A 22,777-nucleotide genomic window follows, 5' to 3' on the forward strand; every position below is an offset into this window, starting at 1 on the left:
AGTGGAAATTAAAATTTTGAGATTTATAAAAAACAAGTTCTTAATTTTTATTTCTCATAACAGATTTTAATATTATAATTATATACATATATCATTATTAAAATCAGTTTTTCTTCACATTTTGCCTTGAAATTTTTTATATAGATATCGTCTGTAAATATATCTCGTTATCTCCTTATATGCATATATGTAAATAACAATAAATGATCATTGATAATTAATAAAATTATAAAGTTACTTTGAACTCTAATAAAATATACAATTTTCAAAACAGAGTATATAAAATGTGAATAAACGGTATGCGTGATTTTTTCTGAATATCGTTATGCTATATTAATGATATATACTGATTGTTATATAAAGTTAATGCACAAATAATATCGTTAAGAATGTTTAGAATTATAAAAATTCACGAGTATAATGTATAATGTGGGCAATTAAATACGATTCTATCTAATGTAAACGCTTAGTTGAAGGGCACTTAGAAGTAATACTTTAATCCCAGGCATAAAGGAAGCTATTTGACTAAAATCTGGTCCTGATACTAATTGCGTATGTACATCTAATCCTCCTGTATAATTGCCATTTTGTATCATCTGTGATATCTGATGTAATCCTTGTAAAGTATTTTGAGATAACTGGCAAAAAAAGAATAGTTATAAATTTTAATAATGCATATAATGTACAATTGACTTACCTTATTCTCTCTAAGGCAATCGTACAGCACTTCTAGTTTTTTAGATACATCTTCTATCTTCTTTTTGATTTGCTAGGAAAATAACACAAATTTGATTATCCAATATTAAACAATAAAAAATATGTAAAATAATAAAAAAATGTAAGTAAATTGATACAGTTACTTTATTATTACGAATATTATATTTGCATATATAATATAATGTGTGTTAACTATCAACTGTCACTCTTACCGGATTCTTTGCATTTTCATAACACTGATTTTTTAATTCATCTAGTATCGTTTTCAGATATATATGTTGCTCAGGAATAGGTGCTTTAGATTTTTCTGGTTCGACCAATTTTGCAGGAACAGCAGGCATCGCAGGTTGTAATAATGGTTCAACTGGTTTGTTAACTGGCACAGTATTCGACATGCCTTGACCATATTGTACATTATAAGGTGAATGATGTTCTTGATAGAAATTATCTTGTGGTATTGGCTAAAACAGTTGAATAAAAAAGCAGTTTGTTAAAATATAATCGTACAAATATATTTAAAAAAAATATTACTATAAAAAAAAAAGATACAAATATATACAGAAATCTTTTATATGTATATATATATATATATAAACTTACACTCGATTCTGGTTGACTACTTTGCAATGGATGCAAAATTGGATTTTGCGGCTGATATTCGGTTTTTGGCTGAAAAAATATAGATATCCTTCATTCTCGATCATTTATCTTTATTTTAGGTTTTTCTTAAAATTTTCAGCCACTTTGCAGAGGTAATTGATGACGCGTTTGTGATAGCATTGTGAAAATAAATGTATAAGCTTTCAACTCACCAAAATTCACTTTGATACTTAAAGTGGATGATAATGTTAATAATAAATGTACGAAAAAATTATTGATTCTTGTAAAATTTATGATAAAATATGAATATAAATGATAAAAATCTGCATGACACCAGTTTCAAAATTTGCAAAGCAGTTTGAACACTTTGTACAACACACTTATTAGTTTTATATCACACATGTATAAGAATGTTTCATATCATAATTCAGTTAGATTAATCTTATTAATGAATTATAGGAGAATACATAGATAACAATAACAGCAATGATTCTACAATTATAATGAGATATTGTAGAATGTAACATTTTCAAAGTGTGAAATCAGCTACCTTAATGTCTACACCTTTTAAATGCTTTGCCTTCCATTTTCTGGTACCCGCATGTTCCGCGGACATTTCGTTTGCGTTGTATAGTGCCAGTACTGGCTATATCATTTTAATACATATATACTTATATCAATAATGTAAATAACTTTTGAATGATAGGACAATAGTGTGCATGAGCTATCAATCAAGACTAAACTGAATGCAATTGAATAAAATCGAAATTGGATTTACCTGTGCTTTAGAACTTTTCACATTTGGTGGGTCATTCCACCCAGATGCTTGTGGTGGCAATTGATACACGTTTCCATTCCCGTGTGTTTGCATTTGTGGAGGAAGCTGAGCTCTGATAGGGTCGTACATTTGAGTCTGAGGTGCGTTTTGCTGCAACGGAGGCTGCATTATGTTCGGCTGAAGCGGCTTGTATGGCTCGGGTTCTTTAGGATTATTCATGTAATTTGGCGGTTGACTGACATAGGTATTCGACATAGAAACTTGAGGTTGATACGCGTTTTGTAGAGGGTACCCGGGAATCGGGGCGATTTGTTGAGAATTGTACAATTGATTCGACGACGAGAAACTGCTCTGACCGTACGTGGGAGTGGATTTTACAGACGGATCAATCAGATATTTTGATCTCGACTGCGGTCCGACACTGGACGGTCTTGAGCCACTACTCAAACTGGAACCCGACGGAGGTGGCGGAAGAGGAGGCTGGGCCGCTGGAGTTTGATTATACGAGTGCGATGCGGAATATTGATCGTAGATTGTAGATTGCGTTTGAGGTTGAGGAGGTGTTGGCATTCCATAAAACTGAGGATTGAGTGTCTGATTTGTAGAAGCACCGTAAACCTGCTTCAGCGGAGTCGTGTTCCAGCTCTGCACAGATGCCATCTGCTGTACCGGCTGCTGTTGCAGCGGATTGTACGTGTTTTGCAAGTTTTGCGTAGGTATTGCCTGCTGTAACGGCTGTTGCAGCGGATTGTACGCGTTTTGCAAGTTCTGCGACGGTCTTCTCGGTATAGTCTGTTCATAATGATAATTTTGACCTGCAGGTTTCGCAACGCTCCTTTGCTCCTGTATGTAACTCAAAGCTTTACACAAACGATCTCTTAACATTGAAATTCTCTGCTCTTGACTGTTTCCGAGATAATTCAGAGCAGTCTCTAAATCGCCCTCCGCCGCCAGCATCTCGGCATACTGAGATAGTACAGAGGCGATTCTGTCTTGTATATGAATTTCCCTGATACCCTGGAGCTCCAAGGCTTTTTGCATTATTACAACTAATTCCACCACTTCTTGGATGTCGACATTGGACACTTCAACCAACTTATTCAAGTTGCCGGAGCAAATGTAACAGATTTGTGCTTGCTTTTTGAAAGCGGGGTTTTCGCACGTTGCCAAACGATCGCCGAGCATATCTATTATATATAGTTCGTGTTGTGAAATATGACAAATAATTGTGATAAAAATTATTTCTATAACTTTACTTGCATCCTTACCACACAGACCAGATCGTTCCTGCGTATTGGAATTTATGAATATACCAACTAACACCTCTTTCCAGCACTTTATATCACTATTCTTGACAACTTCTGTCCAATTCTCGCTAAGTAGTGAATTGATGAGAGAATTTAATGCACTAGAATGCTCTGAAAAGTACCTGTACTGAGTACGCGCTAGTAGTTCAGGACCAGCGGCCATTGAAAGAATTATAGCATCGGCGTATCTTTTACTAGTAAAGCATAAAGATACTGCGGCCTCAATATTTCCTAAGAGGATAGCTTGAGTGATAAGACCATCCTCATCTACAAAACAATGCCAATCAATCATTAAAAAATTCCTTTTGTTTTTTTAGATTATAGTAACAGAGCTATCAATATGTGCTGATTACCATCAGAAGTATTTATAGTGTAAGTACTATCTGCAGATTTGTTTGATAGTTTCTTGCCTTGTTCTTGTGCAATGGTATCAAAAGCAATATTGCTGACTATAGCATTTCCATTTAGTACCTAAGTCAAATGAGAGAGATGCATAATTGATATTAGAATAATGAAAGAGAGAAAGAGAGAGGGGAGAGGGGGGGGGGGAAGGAGGGAGAAGAGAGAGTGTATATATATATATGATGTAAACATCAGTCAAGTCTTACATTGTTAAGATTAGAGACACCTTCTACAATATTCGTCATGTCGTCCTGAGGTACAAACTGATTCAATTTGTTATTCATTATATCAATATCGTAACCTAATAATTCTAATATACTCTTTGTCACATTGTCATCAAAGTAAGCATGCACGCAGCACCATATTTTCTTGGTATGCTCATCTGGAGACTTCTCCATCTTTTCTTTACAGAAATTACTGTATTGTTCAGTCTCCAATGCTGCTTTCAATTTGTTGGAACGTTGAATAAGATTTGGCTGTGTGATTATTTGCGCTATAATAACTTTCCTGTTTAAGTCACCCTTTCTGCTTGTTAAATCTGCAGATTGATTCTCAAAAATTACCAATTTACCACCAAACTAAAAATCATATTAATTTTTATTAGATAATTCTTATTTTTTATTATAAATAAATGATTGTTTAATAAACACATAAATTTTATTTATGAAGCAAAATTAAAAACTCACTCCAAACGATGCTCCAAATGGCCTCTTTAACCATTTGGGAGCTTTTGTTAATACTGCTGTTGTTCCTATTTGTACTGTAGATTGGATAAAGGGATCCATTCCTGGGAATGAATCCATTATCTTATTGGATATTTCTTGCTGTTGTCCGCCTAGTAAAGAATACACAACAGCATGACCATCAAAACTGCTACCAACAATTAATCCTGGATATCTTGGACACCAAGACACATCAAAGTTCCATTGAGCTGTTTGGGCTAACTCACATATCACCTCACCATTCTATCATTAAAGAATATATTAATATTTGAGTATAATAAATCATTAAAGAATATATTAATACTTGAGTATAATAAATTTTTCTTAAAAAATATATATATATATATATGTATATATATATATATATTGCATACCAGTGCATTTGAGTTGGGATTCCAACAGAGAATTCTGTTATCCTTGGCACAGCTCAAAAGTAGGTCCGGATCATGTGGATTCCATGCAATTGAAAGAACACCACGTTGATGACCTTGCAACGTTTTTAAAGGCGACGTTGGAACCCTTACATCCCATAATTCAATAATAGGTGTTTGATCGTCCTCGGATGCTAAGCACAATTGTGTTCCAATGTCTGGATGCCACTGGGCAACTTTCCAACGTACCTACAACCAAAATGTAACAATTGTTTGAAGATTTTCTCTAAACATATTCTCACATATTGTATCAGACAAGATAAAAAAAAATTGTGTACCTTCGAGTTTGTGTCTGAGAGTTTAAATATCGGTTTCTTCTCTTTCACATTCCATATAATGCAACATTGTGAAAATGTGGTAGCAAGAATGTCTTTTAAATGTACTGTAAAATAAAATAAGAATAATATTAATTTTTAAGCTCAGATTTGCATAGAAATAAACTATTCCTCCTAGGCATCCGTATACAATTTCTTTGATTATAATCTAACAGAAAAACCTTGCTTGTTCCAAGCAATGTGTTGGACATCCTCTGATTGTTGACTTCTGGAAAGAGTTGTCGGAGTGTTTGTGTTAATATCCCAAATATATATCTCGCTCTCTGTTGCACCTGTAGCCAAATGGTTTTCTTCTCGAAAAGGATTAAAATCCATTGCCCTAACAGGACCGACATGTCGATGAGGACTATTTATCAAACAATTACTTTCTCTGGCTAACAACTTAGCGGCAGAATAAATTTTTATAGTGCCATCCTCGCAACCTCCAACAATTATGCCTGCTGGGTTATTACCATAAGATCCCCAAATAATTTTGTGAAATCTAGATTAATAATAAATGTATACAATAGTGGCTAAGCAACAAACTAAATTTAATTTTCCATCAACTATATTGACCTGTGATCACTAGGGACACTGGCTCGGAGTTCCATCTCATATCCAGGTTGTTGTAAATTCAGTGAGTACAAATCTAAACTAGCAGATGTACTGAAGCTCGCATCCAGTTGTTGCGCTGCTGTCCCAGCAGCCAACATAATGGGATGTTGAGCTGGTGGAGACCATGCTACATTCACGGTCTTCAGCAGTTCCTTGACTTTCATCTGTATGTACAATAGAAGAAAAATCTACCTTTAATGTCTTATGAAATAATATCTTACACTATTATATGATTAGTTTTATATTATTATTATGCTCTTATAGTATTAAAAGATGTTTTTAAATAGTTATTGATATCATATAAGAGTGCGCAGAGGCTCGAGTAATAGAAATTAATCGCATAAAATACAAGGATGTTGTCAAAAAATGTTAGCCGTCATTAAGTAAATCGGGGTGAATTTATCGCGCTCTCTCGAGTCATTCTATACGTCACGTTGACATGGAGATCGGTATCTTACCTTGACGGTATTTTTGGGCGATTATAAACAGAGATTTTACATGAAATGTATGTCCCTCTCTCGGATTTACAATTCTCTGGTAACGACGTGTATCCCGTGTCAAAAGTCTTCCAACGTGGCGAGTCGTGCCGTACGATATGTGAAGCTAGTTGGCGATGCTATCGCCCTCTTTTGGAGCTTCGTTGATGTATCACGTCATCCACGCGTTCTCGTTTCCCGTCACTTGTCCATAGACATAGAGCTCTGTTACACGGCACCCTTAATCGGATTTAATAATATCCGTATAGTTGTGAAACTGGCCAATCACAGCTATTTCTCTAAAGAATGGAATGACTGTGATTGGCCAGTCTTAGAACTACGGATGTTATTAAACCCGATTAGGAGTGACGTGTAAACGTGGAACGTGGTGATAGACACCGACGAGATAAGCTGGGAGCACACACTTTTGCATAAGCGCATAATCATAAGCATAAGGAAATTGATTGGTCAATTTCGTTATGCATAAGGAAATTGACCAATCAATTTCCTTATGCTTATGATTATGCGCTTATGCCAAAGTGTGTGCTCCCCGCTTTACTCTTCCTTCATGATGCCGCAACTGCTAATCACACTTCCGTTGCGGCCATAGACATAGTACATAGTATATCTAGATCGAGTGCTGGGGAGTGAGGGCCAAGATGCACGTAGAAAAGAACATACTCTGTTCCGTTGTCCTTGCGCTCTCTTTCACTCGCATGACAAAAGAAAGCGCTATGCTCTGTGCGAGCGAGAGAGAACGCAAAGAGCACGAAACAGAGTATGTCCTTTTCTACGTGCATCTTTACCCCCACTTCTTAAATAAAGGCAAACGTTCGGTCTAGATATACTATGTCTATAGTCTATGGCTGCAGCCTTGGTTGAGCATGGACGTGTTTTGACGCGTTGCGCGTGTGTCCTTTGCTTGGATCTTATTTTTTGGACTTTCTCCTCTTCTAAGAGGATTTTTGTTTTTGTTTTTGTTAACGCCTTTGTATTACCACTTAACGTCACTTCCGTATACATTATACGCTGGATTTTGGCTGTATTGATCCTCAGCCATTTAAGAAAGAAGAAGAAGAAGAAGAAGAAGTAACCGCTAATGGCGTCAGGCGTCAGGAATCAGAAATTTCTTGTTTCTCCCTTATCCTGATTTGATAGAGAAAGAGTCGCTTTCAAAACTTATGTGCGAGTTAATTAGCAATTATTTACATACATACATACAGCTTTGCGATCTTATCAATTGATAAAGTATTTATTTTTGTTTTTTTTTGTCCACTTCATGCAATTTTTGCCTTGTATTAGTATTTATTTTGTTTCCAAATTCTCTCTTTTTATTTAAAATTGTTACATACGTTTTATTACACGTATGTAGATATTACATAAAACGTGATTAGCGGTTTCTGCATTCTTAGGTAATAAATGGTTTATTTTATCATAAATGTATTTATGATGTATGCTTTTATCTAAAAGCAGTCAGTGTGTTACAGTGTAATTGAATGTTCGAAGGATATAAGATTATACAATATAAGATAACTTGTAATTTTGCAATATTACATTTATATTATAGTAAAATTTTGTAATTTGTTAAATATTTATGCATGTATACATATGTGTTTATCATTAAATTTTTAAATTATCAATATATTTCAATCTTTTGTAGCTTAAATTTTTATGATTCAAGAAAGTAATTATTATATCTTTAAATAGTCAATTTATGTCCTTTGCAGTACAAGTATTGCTGTATTGGAATTTAATTATTTCGTAGTGGTTTTTTTTAATAGTTATATTAAATTAAAGAACTTTTATTATTTGTTTGTATTGTATTAAAATATAAGATATATACAATTTATACCTTTTTAATATGAAAAAAGTTTAAAAAATATGAGACAAGAGAAATTTCGAAAATTGAGATATTGGAGCCAAAGTAGTAACAATCGATCTTTCTTCCAGAGTTTACTCTTGCGAGAAATTCTTGGAATCTTCCTTTTTTATCGCAATGACTCGACCTGCTGATCACGAGAAATCTGTGATAACAGAAGCCAGATTCGTTGAGATAATTTGAGGCAAATCAAGAAAAATGAAGTAAGACTTTCCAAAACTGATCAGTGCCTGAATAGACTTTTTGCTGACACGGAAGGAAATGAATGCAATTGATATCATGGATAACGAGTAACATGATGTGGTTCAGATTGAAACGACCTCGTCGTCTGGCGACGATTGTTTTCTCGATTATTATACTCTTAAGCGTATTTTTGATTTGGTCCAGGAGCCAAGACAATAGTGCCGATCGGCAAGATAACTTCATCTCAATAAGGTAAATAAACTTTTAGTTAATTTATTTAAACCAATTCAAAAATGTGGTTTTGAATTCGGAATGATTTGAATTATTATATTATAGGTCATATGGAAATCAAAAAGATTACATCGATCATCGAGGAATTCATGTAGTAATCGGTCATTACATAGGAGATTCTGTAGATTCCTTAAAAATTCCAAACATCACAAAAGGTAATAGATGTAATTATATTAGAAATATTGTATAATTTTTTTAAAGAGAGAGAAATATATATTATTTTACTTTACAGATGTTATAAATAAAAATTTGTTTGACCCATGGCCATTTCAAGGTAAAAATGGAGAACCTGTAATAATACATCCAAAAGATTTTTATAAGATGCAGCAATTATACCAGATTAATCGATTTAATTTAATGGTTAGTGATAGGATACCATTAAATCGATCTTTACCCGACGTTAGAAAAAAGAAGTAAGAATTCTATTTTGCTTATAAAAGAAAAATTTTTTGTTATATCGATTTTCGATATTATTTAATCATGAAGTTTCAAGTAGTTCCATTGTAAAAATTTTTCAGATGCATTTCAAGATATGCAAATCTAGGCAATCTGCCGAAAACATCGATTATTATAGTATTTCATAATGAAGCTTGGAGTACTCTATTACGGACAGTGCATAGCGTCATCGATAGATCGCCGAGAGAATTGTTGGAAGAAATTATTCTTGTTGATGATAATAGTGAAAGAGGTATGTAAATATTAAAACACGCGCGCGCGCGTGTGTACACATTTATTTATTTATTATCAATTTTATTTATTTATTTATAATGAATATTTTTTATATTATTTTTATGTAATTTTATATATTTTTATCATATTATTATTTTATATTATCTATTACTAGAATTTTTGAAAAATTCCTTGGATGATTACATAAAAATTCTAAGTGTTCCTATAAGAGTTTTGCGATCCAAGGAACGGATAGGATTAATAAAAGCGAGGCTTTTGGGAGCAAATGATGCTAAAGGCGAAGTTCTCACTTTTCTCGATGCTCATTGTGAATGTACGGTTGGTAGGTAAGCTTCATTATATTATGCTAATACCAAAAACAAAACTTTCGCTATACATATAATATCAGTATTGGATGTAATATTTGTAGGATGGTTGGAACCATTGCTTGAAGCAGTTGGTAAAAACGCGACAAGAGTCGTCTCTCCAGTAATTGACATAATAAACGATGATACTTTCAGTTATACAAGGTAAAATTATTTGTATTTATTTATAGTTATTGATAAACTGCAATATTTTGATTGTAATTTTGTCAAGATTTTGTTTTTTTATTTATTTTTATTTTTCAGTAAATATAGTTTAAGAATTTTATTAATTTTTTAGATCGTTTGAGCTCCATTGGGGTGCATTCAACTGGGATTTACATTTTCGTTGGCTAACATTAAATGGCCGCCTGCTGAAGGAAAGGCGCGACAACATAGTCGAACCATTTCGAACGCCCGCTATGGCAGGCGGATTATTTTCTATGAACAAGGATTATTTCTTTAAATTGGGCAGTTACGATGATGAGATGCGAATCTGGGGTGGCGAGAATTTGGAATTGTCATTTCGAACATGGCAATGCGGAGGCAGTATTGAAATCGCTCCTTGTTCCCACGTCGGACATCTCTTCCGAAAATCTTCTCCTTATACTTTCCCGGGCGGCGTTAGTAATATCTTATACGGCAATCTTGCCAGAGTCGCTATAGTGTGGATGGATCAATGGGCGGAATTCTATTTCAAGTTCAATCCTGGTAAATGAAATTATATATTCTTATAATTCCATTACAAGCATAAATTTATTTTATAGACATATAGAAATAGCTCTCTGATTTCATGGAGTTTTATACCTTCTATTTTATTAGAGGCAGCTAGATTGAGATACAAGCAACAGGTTCGTTCGAGATTAGCTTTACGTGAGAAACTGCAATGTAAAAGTTTTGAATGGTACTTGGAGAATGTGTGGCCCGAACATTTTTTTCCTACGGACGATCGATTCTTCGGCAAGGTAATGCTCATTTTTTAATCTAGCATTCTCTCTTTACATTAGAAAGTATGATTAGTCAGTCATCATAATCCTATTGATGTCAGATAGTGCACGCTGCAACAAAGAGATGCATTATGCGACCGACTGCGAAAAATTCGTACGCGCAACCTTCAGGGAATGCGGTTCTATACTCCTGCATACCACGACCGATGTTCAGCCAGATGTTTGTGATGACCAAAAACGGAGTGATAATGACTGACGAAAGTGTATGTTTGGATGCACCAGAACGAGATACGCAGCAGAGGATGCCGAAAGTGAAAATAATGGCGTGTAGCGGTCGTGAAAGACAAAAATGGCAATACGATGAACAAGTAGGATATCTCTGCTGAAATCGGCTATAATAATATATACCCTTAATACAGATTTTGCATTGTCAATGTGATAATTATTTTTAGATGAGAGTATTTTTACACATGCCTTCCGAAATGTGTCTTCAGCCAATGGACGATGATACGCTTGCAGTAGCGGTTTGTACTAAAAATCTTAACCAACAATGGATCTTGGAACCAGTTCTTTGGAAATAATAATTGTAGTGTCACTACGTTATTAAGGAAGAAGATATAAGAGAAGATAGTGCATTAATGAGCTATCAGTCTGTCAATGATTAATGGACACTTTTTTTGTGATACCCAGATTTACATACACAATTCCATACGACAATTTATGTATGGCTATCATTTTAATAAAAAATTAATATTTTTATACTTTTATATTTTTTAAGAAATTTACAGATATCTCCACGACAATGTTTGAATTGTGCAATAAAAAATAAAATACTATTTATCACTTGTATATTCTTCTTTTATATATTTTTCAAGTTTGAATTGTTATATCATTACAATTTCTATTTGCGCTATTATACATATATCTCATTCTATTTTATATCGTTTTCATCATTTCAAGAATATGAATGCGTCGATGCCATAATTAATGTGCATAATTAATGTTGCTAATTCCGACGTACATCCTGTCGGTGTCGGTGTACATGACTTTACATTTTTCTTGATACATATAACATTTCAATTACATTACAGCCATGTTACAATATTGCAAGTTGCAATATTCTAGAGATGGTATAGGAACATGTCACTGTAATATTTTATGAGAAATGTTACTGCAATATTTTATAAATTTTACTAAAAACTAGTATTTAGCCGCTAGTTCGTTTGTTTACCGCTATGCGACGTATGATGCGTTATTCATCTTGTATTTGAGTTTTAGTCATGAGAATGATATAAAGCTTGTAAAACTCAACTAACAGGAGATTAAAAATGTATAATTATTTCTATCAGTTTAATTTCTGATACAATCCCAACATAGGGATTCAGATATTGAATTGATTGTTTAGAAATCGGACAATTACATATCTGAAAAAGTTAAGATTATTTGTTTATTATGATGTGCTTAAGATGTAAAATCAAGTCTAATATTTATATAAATAAAATTTTAAGTTTTATAAATTATTTATATTTAATTATATTATTATTTTTGTCATATAATATAATATAATTTAACGCGGAAGGAAGGGTTTATTGAGAGCTTAGCGCCGTAATCATTGCGTGATTATAATTTGTTTGATATGTTTATTGTACGTTTCGGTCCCAGGGTTTGGACCTTCTTCAGCATGTGGTGTGCGTATGTCGCTGGCGCCCAGCAATCCTGTCGACTCACTTAATTTGGTCTTTTTTACGGTCCCTGCCGTGTATGACTTATTTCAAAGGGTTTATGTTGTTCGTAACCGTGCTGCATTGGTCGTACAGATCACCGCGAGCCACGAGATTCAAGACCCGTAAAGACTCCAAAAGAAAAAAATATACTTGGCGTCGCGACGCTATCGCATTGCTTGATATATTTTCGTGATTACATTTTATAGTTATACATATTATAATTTAATCAAGATATGTAATTAAATATGTTTTCTTGAAACACAATAGAAGTGCGTGTTACAATGTTGAAATATACTTCTGCGTCATCGTATCTACTTTGACCTATTTAAATATTCAAAATATGTATATCCGATAAACTTTGATATCACGTCTAGCATGCTAATTTAAATTGAATGAATAATCTATTTTATTGCATTTCCTATTTCAAAAAATTAAGAGTCATGGTCAGTAGTCAAGAGGCAAAATTAATAGTTTTGCTATACACGTACACGATTCCCGGTAAAAAATAGCCTATATAGTCATATATGATTATATATGATATTATATATAATTATATATGAAATATGCTCATATATAAATATATACAAATATATATGATTATATATAATTATATATGATTATATATAATTATGTATGATCGCATCCCAGGTAGCAAGGTATCGTCATTATAACATCATTTTTTAATCACTGGTTATGTTAAATTCACCTTTTAAACGACGTAAAAGTGACATTAAAATGAAGACATTTCTTTAATATAAGATGACGTATAAAATTGATGAACCTTTACCTACTTCTCAAAATTTATCATTTTTTCAATAGTACAAATACATCGGATTTTTAACTATTTATCGAATAGAATAATAAACATAGAATTATTATAAAATATGCAATATAAAATAGATTATTCATTCAAAAGACATAATATCACAACAAGCGTCTCCAAGTTCAAACAAATACTTCGTAAGGCAACTTACGTATTCAATTTAAAATAAACTGCATGTCATGATTTGGCTATAGTTCATTTTTTGACCCGTAGCATATCCGGTTTAGTGATATGTATAATTCTACTCACATGCATAGTGCTTTACCATTTATATATAATCAAAGACTGACTTCTGTTTAGTAACGATATTGACTTAAAAGAGACAACAACGTTTTTAAGTACAATTGTATATATTTTTTGCTGTTACTTTGTTGTTAACGCTGTTCTATTTGTTTCATTTTAATAACGATGGATAACAATACAATTGATCCAGCCAAATCAATTCCAACGTTTTACGCTGGACAAAGTATATTCTTGACAGGCGCGACAGGATTTCTGGGCAAAGTATTCATCGAGAAAATACTGAGAACTTGTCCGGATATTCGAGAAATATTTATATTAATGCGTCCGAAAAAAGGATTGAGCCTTAACGAAAGACTCGATAAAATGTTAAACTTACCGGTAAGTTAAATATAGAAATGGATATTATTTTCTTTTGCAATACACACACACACATATATACAATATTTCGTTAAAAATTGTTACAGTAATAAAAAGAAATTACATTAAATTGTTACAGTAATAAAAAGAATTAATTTTGAAATAATTTTTATTATGAAAATGTTATTACAATAAAAAATTTATTTTAATGACTTTAAAATTGGAAAAAGAAAAGTAGAAGTAATATGTGACAAAACATGAAAAAACGTTAAAAATAATAAGTTGTAAGAAAAAGTTAAAAAACATTTTACAATTTTTGAGTAAAAGTATTTAATCATTATGGCATATTTTTTTATAAATATTATATATACAGGGTGAGTCATTTTAATCAATACACGCAAATATCTTGTAAAGTAAGCAAGATGGAAAAAATGTTTCATACGAAAGTTGTAGGGTTCAGAGGGGGACACATGATGAAAATATGGACTTGACTTTGAGTTACAAGGTCAAGTCAATGTGATCGATGTTTTCTTAAATGGAACTCTCCATTTTTTATTGCATATACTTGTAGTTTATCTCGAGAGCTTTTTAAAACATTATAATAAAGTATTTTTTCATTAAGTACTTTTTGAGTCATTTTACATTTTAATTTGACATATTTTGATATAAAAAATAAAATATCTCGTAAAATATTCAGTTTTCGATAATCTTACCGTAATACTTTTATGTGCAGAATAATGAGACAAATCAATTAATACCAAAAAAAAAAAAAAAAAATTGTTTTTAAGAAAAAGTATGTAATTATTTACAATTAATCTTTTAAACAATTATTTGTTTTTTTACACTAATTAATTTGTCTCATTATTCTGTACATAAAAGTATTACGGTAAGATTATTGAAAACTAAATATTTTACGAGATATTTTATATCAAAATATGTCAGATTAAGATAAAAAATAACTCAAAAAGTACTTAATGAAAAAATATTTTATTATAGTGTTTTGGAAAGCTCTCGAGGTAAGCTACAAGATTGTGCAATAAAAATGGGGAATTCCATTAAAAAAAACATCGATCACATTGACTTAGCCTTGAAAAGATCACTCTAGATCAAGCCCATATTTTCATCATGTGTGCCCTTCTGAATCCTACAACTTTTGTATAAAATATTTTTTTCCATCTTGCTCACTTTGCGAGATATTTGCGTGTATTGATTAAAGTGACTCATCCTGTATATAACAATTTTTAATTTTAGTTATACGATAAATTACGAGAGGAACAACCTAAAAATTTCAAGAAATTAATTGTTGTTTCTGGTGATACCAGTCAAGAAAATTTAGGATTGTCGGCTGTCGATAGACAAATGCTGATTGAAAGAGTGACTATAATAATTCATAACGCGGCAAGCGTGAGATTTAACGACAGTTTAAAGTACGCCATTCTTACTAATACCAGATCAACGAGAGATATATGTATCTTAGCTGAAAGTACGAAGAATCTAATAGTAAGTTTACATTGATTCTGCATTAGCATATTTATAAAAACTTTGATAATATTTCATTATATAAATTATCTTACATAGGATTTTATGCGATATACTAACATTATCATTATACATTTACTTTTAGAAATTTTTTTTATTACATATATCTTTCAAGCTTATGTATATTTGCGGTATTTTAAAGAAATGCGTCTTTACATAATAGTAGTATTAATTTTTTTATTAATTGTAAATTAACAACATGTCTTATTCTTTTACTATAAACTCTATAATTATAGCATTTTGAACAAGAGACAATTTTAATATGGGTTGTTTTTCCCTGTTAAAGGCTCTAGTATATGTTAGCACAGCATATGCACATTTGGATAATCCGTTTATAGAAGAAAAGATATATTCACCTATAGCCGATTGGCGAGAAATGATCAAAGTGGCGGAGACATTGGATGAGCATATCTTGAATGTTTTTACAGCTAAGTGAGTGTGGCAAACATAAATCCAATATATCATACGTAAATTTTAAATATGTGTTAATTGGAAAATGAAATTATTTTTTTCGTATTATTCCTTTTTCATTTTTTTTATATTATAATGTTGCAATTATTTTTGAATCTTTTATTTGCCATATTTATTTGAAATTATATACAGATGCTTGGATAATATTCCCAATACATATATATTCTCGAAAAACTTAGCGGAGAGTGTAATACAGGAATATTCCTCATCTTTGCCTTGTGCAATTGTGAGACCATCCATAGGTACGTAGATATTTTGCTGGATACGCGCACACGCATGCACACATACAAGCAGACAGCTTCGTTTGCCGACATTCCCATTTGGCTACTGAGCGATTGCCTACAAGCATTATTGCACACGTGTAATAATTAAAAATACGAACTTCTGCGCATACGACTTTACTATGCACATTGCATGACTTCATTGTACATATACATATTGTACATATGGTCGTACATAAAATAAGAAAATTACACAAAAGACATAATATCATATTACTTCAATGTCTATCACTTATTCGTAAGACATTTGTACACAACTGTGCGACATTTCATCATCCGCGATGTTTCCACAATTATACGGTTTCATATGGCTTTGCAACTATCTGTGTAAAGCGAAATCTACCTTACATTATCCTGTGCTTCGGACGCGAAGCGAGATTTATAATCATACGGTTTCACATGGGTTTGCAATTTTCTGCGCGAAGCAAAGTCCGTCCTACCCGAATCTCGGTGCTTCTGATGCGCGAAATATTGTATATTGTATATCAGATTGATCAAGGATTCTATCATAGGATTCCAATAATGATTTTTTGATATCAGAGTCTGCATTTTTAGTCAAAGATTTTAATATATGTGTACAATGCATATGTGTGCAAAGTGATCATGTATGTAATAAGGTCATGTGCAATATATATGTGCGCAATAATGCCATGTACGCAAACGTACGTTCATATTTTTAATTATTACATGTGCGCAATAATGCTTGTAGGCAATCGCTTTGTAAGAAATCCGAAATTTCAGCAAACAATGTTGCAAAGTGTTATGGACAAACAAAGCCAATGATCGGTGATCGGGAATGTAGGCAACTGGAGCCTCTCCTTCCCACATATACATACCCGTACACACATAAATATAATATACAAATAAAAATAGCACGGAAAAAATATATGCATTTAAAATTGGAATCTTACAAATATTTTCAGATTTAGCATTTAGCACATTAGTGCTTTGCTGAATTTGTATAAAATTGTTAGAGTTATATAAATAATATTTAAATGTATTGTTAGGTAAGCGAAGCAAATTTATTTAATTATTTTAAAGATAACAATACATCTAAATATTTAATTAAACTTGCGTATCTATCAGATTGTCGCAAATGAAATGGCCGTTTTTGAATTTAGAATTTAAACTTTTATTCAACATACTTTATATACACCGTATCAATCGAAATAGTCACTATCCACTTCGACATACTTCTCCCAACGTAATACAAGCACATTAATGCTTTTTACGTAAAAATCGGAAGAGCAAGATGCAAGAAATTGGACGCACTTTTTATATCACTTTCCATTTGGAATACTTTCTCACTTAAGAAGCTATCCAAGCGTTTAAAAAAATGGTAATCTGTCGAAAAAATACGCATTTTTTCCTCTCCTTATTCTCTTGAATAAGGAAAGAGAAAAGATACGTATTGAACAGCCGGCATTACTTAATAGATGTGGTGTGTTATTGCTCCATAATAATGTTTGACCGTATGTTGTAAAACAAACTGTAAAGAAATTAGCATAATAAAAATACGAAGTTCTTCCTCATTCTCCTTATTCTTCTGAGCTTTCTCCGGCAGATTACTTAAAGCATTTCTTTAAGTACTTGGATAACTTTTTAAGTGAGAACTTTCAACGAATTTCTTGCATCTTGCTCTTCCGATTTCTACGTAAAAGGCATTAATGCGCTTACGTATCACGTTGGAAGAAGTGTGTTGAAGTGGACGGAGACTATTTCGATTGATATAGTATATACAAAATGTGTCGAATAAAAGTTTAAATCTGAAATTCAAAAATGGCCATTTCATTTGCAACAATCTGATAATTAAAAATTAAATTAAGCAAAAATTGAAGTTAGGTTTTTGGGTTTGCAATTTTATCGTTCTTTTTCAGTTTTGTTGGTAATGTACATAAAGAGAAAATATGTATCGTGCTTTTTATATATTACAGTAATTATATAACATCTCTTCGCAAACTAATCTAATAATAATCATCCAAAAAATATATTTTGTTTGTTAGTGGTATCTTCGTTGAAGGATCCAATTCCAGGATGGATAGATAATTTTAATGGTCCTACAGGGCTAATATATCTCGGCTGCAAAGGATTATTACGAGTAATTTATGCTAGTAACTATATTCCACCAAACCACATACCAGTAGATACTGTCATCAACACTATAATTCTCGTAATTCGGAAACTTGGATTGCCAACGTACGATCAATAATTTATATGTATATTAACACATCTCTAGCTCTATATTAAGGGGGCATACTCGTGATACTTGAAACCTCGAAAAATGAGTACATTTTCTAGATTTTTTTTGCAGCACAACGATTTGATAAAAATTTTTAATTTACAATATGATTTTTTTTGGATAACATTAAATTAAGATGTTTAAAATAATTAAATAAAATTTTTTACATCTGCATTCTTAATGCTTAATTTGTTAAAATACATTAAAATAAAATTTTAAATATTTTAGAATAATATATACCATGCGACATTTTTGCAATCTTAATATAATTATATATTTTATCTAACTTGTTTAAAATATTTTTAAAACTAATGCAGTTTTTATAAAATCTTATGCATATACTGCATTAAATTAATTTATAATATTATTTATTATTTATTATTTAGTTTTACATCAGAGTCCACATGTCTTGTCGTAAACTGTACTACTCCTAATGGAAAAAATATATCATTCCAAGAATTTTGCAACAGAGGATATAAAATCACGGAAAAGATACCTTTAGAAGGAATTCTGTGGACGCCAAATACACTATTTACCGAAAGTGTAACAATGTATTATGTATTGGCAATATTGTGGCATATCTTACCAGCTATAATAATAGATTTAATTTTAAAATTGTTAAGACGTCAACCCATGTAAGTACTAAACAAATTAAATGTTTTAAAATATATAAATTACACAGGTCTGCATAATTTTTAATTTTTTTTGCGGTCCGGAAAAAAGTAGTTTCCTATAGTTTTTTGTGCGTTGAATCCAAATCCACAAGACAAAATGGCCATCATGGTTATTATGTTAGATTTTCGAAGAAAATGGAGTCGAAACCCGCCAAAAACGCGTTTTTTACCATTTTTAAAAATTTGTAGCTGACGGACCCAATGTGTAAAAGACTTCCAACCGGGTTCAAATGAAAGCTTGAACTTTAATGCATTTAAAAATATCGAATCTTTTATCGCAGGTAAACTTCGAACCTCAGACGCGGTTCGTTTTTAGGTATAGCCAAACTGTGTCAAATGGAACGATTGCCCCATGTAGTCCAATTGCAAAACCATTGCAAACAGTAAAAATTTTAATCATAGATTTAATACACGAAATTAAAAGTTAATCGCATTAAGGGGGCATTTAAAACCTTGAAAAATGAGTACATTTTGTAAACTTTTTTGCAGAGCAACGACTTGATAAAAATTTTTAATTTTTTTACAATATTATTATTACTTAAACAAAAATTCCCAGCTTAAAAAAAATTTTTTCTTTTTAAGTTGTAGGAATATTTGCAGAACTCCTCCAAATTTTAGGTGGCTGCAAGCTGTGCATGAAAACGTTCGTAGGTCATATCCGAAATAAAAAAATCAAAGTTTTTTCCAAGCGTTTTTTCAAAATGTCAAAAAATGAAAAAATGGCGGCGTGCTGAAAAAAAAAATCCATTTCTTTTGAAAAAAAGATCATCTTTTTTTGTTTATATCAAAAAAATAGGAAATCGGATTGAAAAAGGCTTCGTTAGCAGATGTGGAATCTTATTAGAAATTGGCATGCAAAACTTGAAATCAATCCGTCGAACGACGTAGCCCGAGGTATCATGCACATCGCGCAAATATTCGCACAACTCCCAAAAGAAATTTTTTTTTGAGCTGAAAATTTTTATTTAAGTAGTTAATAATATTGTATTAATATTGTAAAAGAGTTAAAAATTTTTATCAAGTTGTTACGCTGCGAAAAAGTCTAGAAAATATACTCATTTTTCGAAGGTTTAAACGAATATGCCCTATGCCCCTTAAAAACATTTTCTGTTCATTTGTTACAAAATTTATAGTTTAAACAATTTTCGAAAGATAACATTTTTTTACAAATATATTTTTGGTAAATGTTCAGATTAACTTACATCTCACGGATCATTTTCATTTTTACATATATTATAGAGGGTATTTCTAAATAACACGCACTTTAAATTGTGTGGCGCTCTCTTCTGGTTTCAGAGATATGCAATTTTGAAGTGTATTATAATTTTCGCGTTTATTTTTATGATCTTTTCACTATATCTTACTTGCGTGTTTATGTTTTTCTGTTTACATTTGCGTCACTGTCAGTATATTTTCGCTAAGAATTTCTTTTGTTTACATTTAGAGTCGTTTTTATGTTACTGCTATTTTTTAACATTATGACAGATATATATCCTCTTATAAATAATTTATAAAATAAATATTATTTAATAAGATATAAAAAATTATATATTATATTTTCCCACAATTGCTATTTCACACAATATGAGATTCAACACAAACTTATTTGCCTAGTTTTTGATAGTGGAGCCCGCCCCCCCAAAGGGGGAAGGATCAATCTAGAACTAATAACACGAATTAGCTAAAGATAATAGCACTTATCACGAAGGAACAAAGGTACCCGGTGTGACTTGCCTACCCGGTTTTACTCTACTTTCCCCTATATGTATTTTTTTTTTATCAATTCAGAATATTATTTTGCATATATTCTTTCAATGCAAAATTTTTTTAAAAATAGCTTTCTTTAACAATATAGTATTACACATTTTGTCAAATATTTTTAAAAAACTTGCGGTGGTTTTGGATTTAACCTTCTCCAAATTCAATAATAACTTAAGAGTTGTACTATTCAGAATGTAAATTATCTTATGTATATATATGTATATATGTGTATGCGTGCGTGTGCGTGTGCGTGGGCGTGTGCGTGTGCGTGTGTGTTACATATATACCACATATATATATAATATGCAATATAGGTTATTGGAACTTCAGAGGAAAATATATGTGTCTAACCGTGCTCTGCAACATTTTATGTGTAACGATTGGAAATTTGATAATACAAATAGTCAAAATCTAATGTCATTGATACCATCTGACAGCCGTGAAATGTTCTCGATCGATCTGTCTGACATGGATTATACAAAATATAGCAGGTAAATATAAATATATATGAAGCTTGATTTTAAATAGAAGAAAAAAATTTGAAACTATCGGTCGGAAATTTTTTTTACTATTTTTTCAGTGTTCCTCGTTAAAAATGTCTTCAGAAACGACCTTTCAAATAGGGGGCCGTAATTATCACCCCTAACTCAGTAAAAAAAATCTTAGAAACATTAAAAAAAATATTTTTGTAAGGAAAACTTTAAGCTTTTACATTAGAAAGTCGAAAATTTTCATAGATTTTTTGGGGTTACGTAACAGCTCCATAAAGTGTGAAGAAAATTTCCCATATTGTTCAGCTCGTAGTTCTCTATATGTAAAAATTACCAAACTTACAGAAACTAAAAAAATAGTGACTTTTTAAAAATAGAAATTTTAAGCTTTGAAACTCTTTCTTTAGATTTAAATTTTGTTCATTTTTAATAAAGTTACAGCTGTCTGAATTTTGCTTATTTTTTAAGAAAAATGAAGTATTTCTCTAATTTTTGTAAGGAATTTATATTAAAATAAAATATTAGATCATATCATGCGTAAAGTACAACATATATTATACAAGATATATTAGTTTATGTAACATTCTAATTTCTAATTCTCCTAATCGGATTGCGAAAGAAAGAATACACAAATGAAAACAAGAATAAATTAAATTTTATAACGTACAAGCAAATAGAAGATTGTAAGAACCGCACTTATTGATAATTAAAATATATAGTGGATTAAAAGAAATATAAAAAAACAATTTTCATATTTTAAATAATCTATATAAATCAATTTAATATATTGTATAAATGAACATTGAATGCACGATAAGTAAATTAACTAAGCATATCGGATTTATATATATCAATAACGATAATGAAAGTACAGCTTTTAATGCCGAAAATGCCGATAGCCAATTACTAGTAGATATATATTAATATATTTTACAATATTTAAGTTGTTAAATATTTATTTTATTGTTTGGAGGAATGCAATAATAGGTGGCAAAAAATATCTTCTCCACGAAGATATGAATCGATTAAATGCAGCTAAAGCACATCGTAAAAGGTAAGTGTAAAAGGAACGTTGTTGTTTTTTTAGATATGTTAATTGTTCATTTGTAAGATGTAGTAATTGATTAAGTATAATAAATGTGTTTATTGTAGAGTCAATTTATTCGTCGCAACATTTAAAACCATTGTTACTATTGGTATGCTATGGATGATATATAAGTGGATATGCTTTTAAAATATAAATACAATATAAATATAAATTGTACGATTTATTAAACATTTTAGGAAAAGAAAAAACTACTAATTTATAAAAAATGCGCCATTTTTATAAATCAATTGTCTTTTCTCTCTCTCTCTCTCTCTATGAAATATTTAATAAATTGTATAATTTATATATATATATATATATATATAAATTATACAATTATATATTATATATATATATATATATATATATATATATATGTATATATATAACATAT

At 31.1% G+C, this 22,777-nt stretch overlaps 3 protein-coding genes across 6 annotated transcripts; 2 read left to right on the plus strand and 1 right to left on the minus strand.

Annotated features, from left to right (window-relative positions):
- Positions 1–101: 101 nt before the first annotated feature.
- Positions 102–13,506, minus strand: Sec31 (secretory 31). 2 transcript variants are annotated; one of them, XM_070298798.1, is made up of 16 exons: positions 13,490–13,506; positions 6,345–6,566; positions 5,848–6,050; positions 5,454–5,773; positions 5,236–5,339; positions 4,901–5,146; positions 4,491–4,769; positions 4,011–4,382; positions 3,756–3,873; positions 3,364–3,669; positions 2,096–3,282; positions 1,868–1,963; positions 1,318–1,386; positions 930–1,178; positions 698–769; positions 102–638 (listed from the first exon to the last, which is right to left on the minus strand). In XM_070298798.1, exons 3-16 carry the CDS (start codon positions 6,048–6,050, stop codon positions 450–452), a joined length of 3,810 nt encoding a protein of 1,269 aa, XP_070154899.1. In that variant the 5' UTR covers positions 6,345–6,566; positions 13,490–13,506; the 3' UTR covers positions 102–449. The 2 variants fall into 2 exon arrangements, with proteins under 2 accessions (XP_070154899.1, XP_070154900.1); XM_070298799.1 differs by lacking the exons at positions 1,868–1,963; positions 13,490–13,506 and having other exon boundaries at positions 104–638; positions 6,345–6,661.
- Positions 7,237–11,510, plus strand: LOC138934751 (polypeptide N-acetylgalactosaminyltransferase 1). Of its 2 annotated transcripts, none has more exons than XM_070298802.1 (11): positions 7,237–7,774; positions 8,313–8,676; positions 8,761–8,870; positions 8,948–9,128; positions 9,234–9,403; positions 9,560–9,727; positions 9,815–9,914; positions 10,048–10,457; positions 10,569–10,711; positions 10,795–11,061; positions 11,146–11,510. In XM_070298802.1, the coding sequence occupies exons 2-11, from the start codon at positions 8,507–8,509 to the stop codon at positions 11,272–11,274; spliced, it is 1,848 nt and encodes a 615-aa protein (XP_070154903.1). In that variant the 5' UTR covers positions 7,237–7,774; positions 8,313–8,506; the 3' UTR covers positions 11,275–11,510. The 2 variants fall into 2 exon arrangements, with proteins under 2 accessions (XP_070154903.1, XP_070154904.1); XM_070298803.1 differs by having other exon boundaries at positions 7,237–7,545.
- A 27-nt stretch (positions 13,507–13,533) lies between the features above and the next one.
- On the plus strand, positions 13,534–22,647 carry LOC138934753 (putative fatty acyl-CoA reductase CG5065). 2 transcript variants are annotated; one of them, XM_070298804.1, is made up of 9 exons: positions 13,534–13,861; positions 15,092–15,340; positions 15,666–15,811; positions 15,983–16,092; positions 18,135–18,327; positions 18,757–19,005; positions 21,120–21,296; positions 22,270–22,350; positions 22,449–22,647. In XM_070298804.1, the coding sequence occupies exons 1-9, from the start codon at positions 13,649–13,651 to the stop codon at positions 22,528–22,530; spliced, it is 1,500 nt and encodes a 499-aa protein (XP_070154905.1). In that variant the 5' UTR covers positions 13,534–13,648; the 3' UTR covers positions 22,531–22,647. The 2 variants fall into 2 exon arrangements, with proteins under 2 accessions (XP_070154905.1, XP_070154906.1); XM_070298805.1 differs by lacking the exons at positions 22,270–22,350; positions 22,449–22,647 and adding an exon at positions 21,386–21,674.
- Positions 22,648–22,777: the final 130 nt, after the last annotated feature.

Source organism: Polyergus mexicanus, unplaced genomic scaffold (genome assembly GCF_030449975.1).
Source record: "Polyergus mexicanus isolate NDT 795.1 unplaced genomic scaffold, iyPolMexi1.0 SCAF_7, whole genome shotgun sequence".
NCBI lineage: Eukaryota > Metazoa > Arthropoda > Insecta > Hymenoptera > Formicidae > Polyergus > Polyergus mexicanus.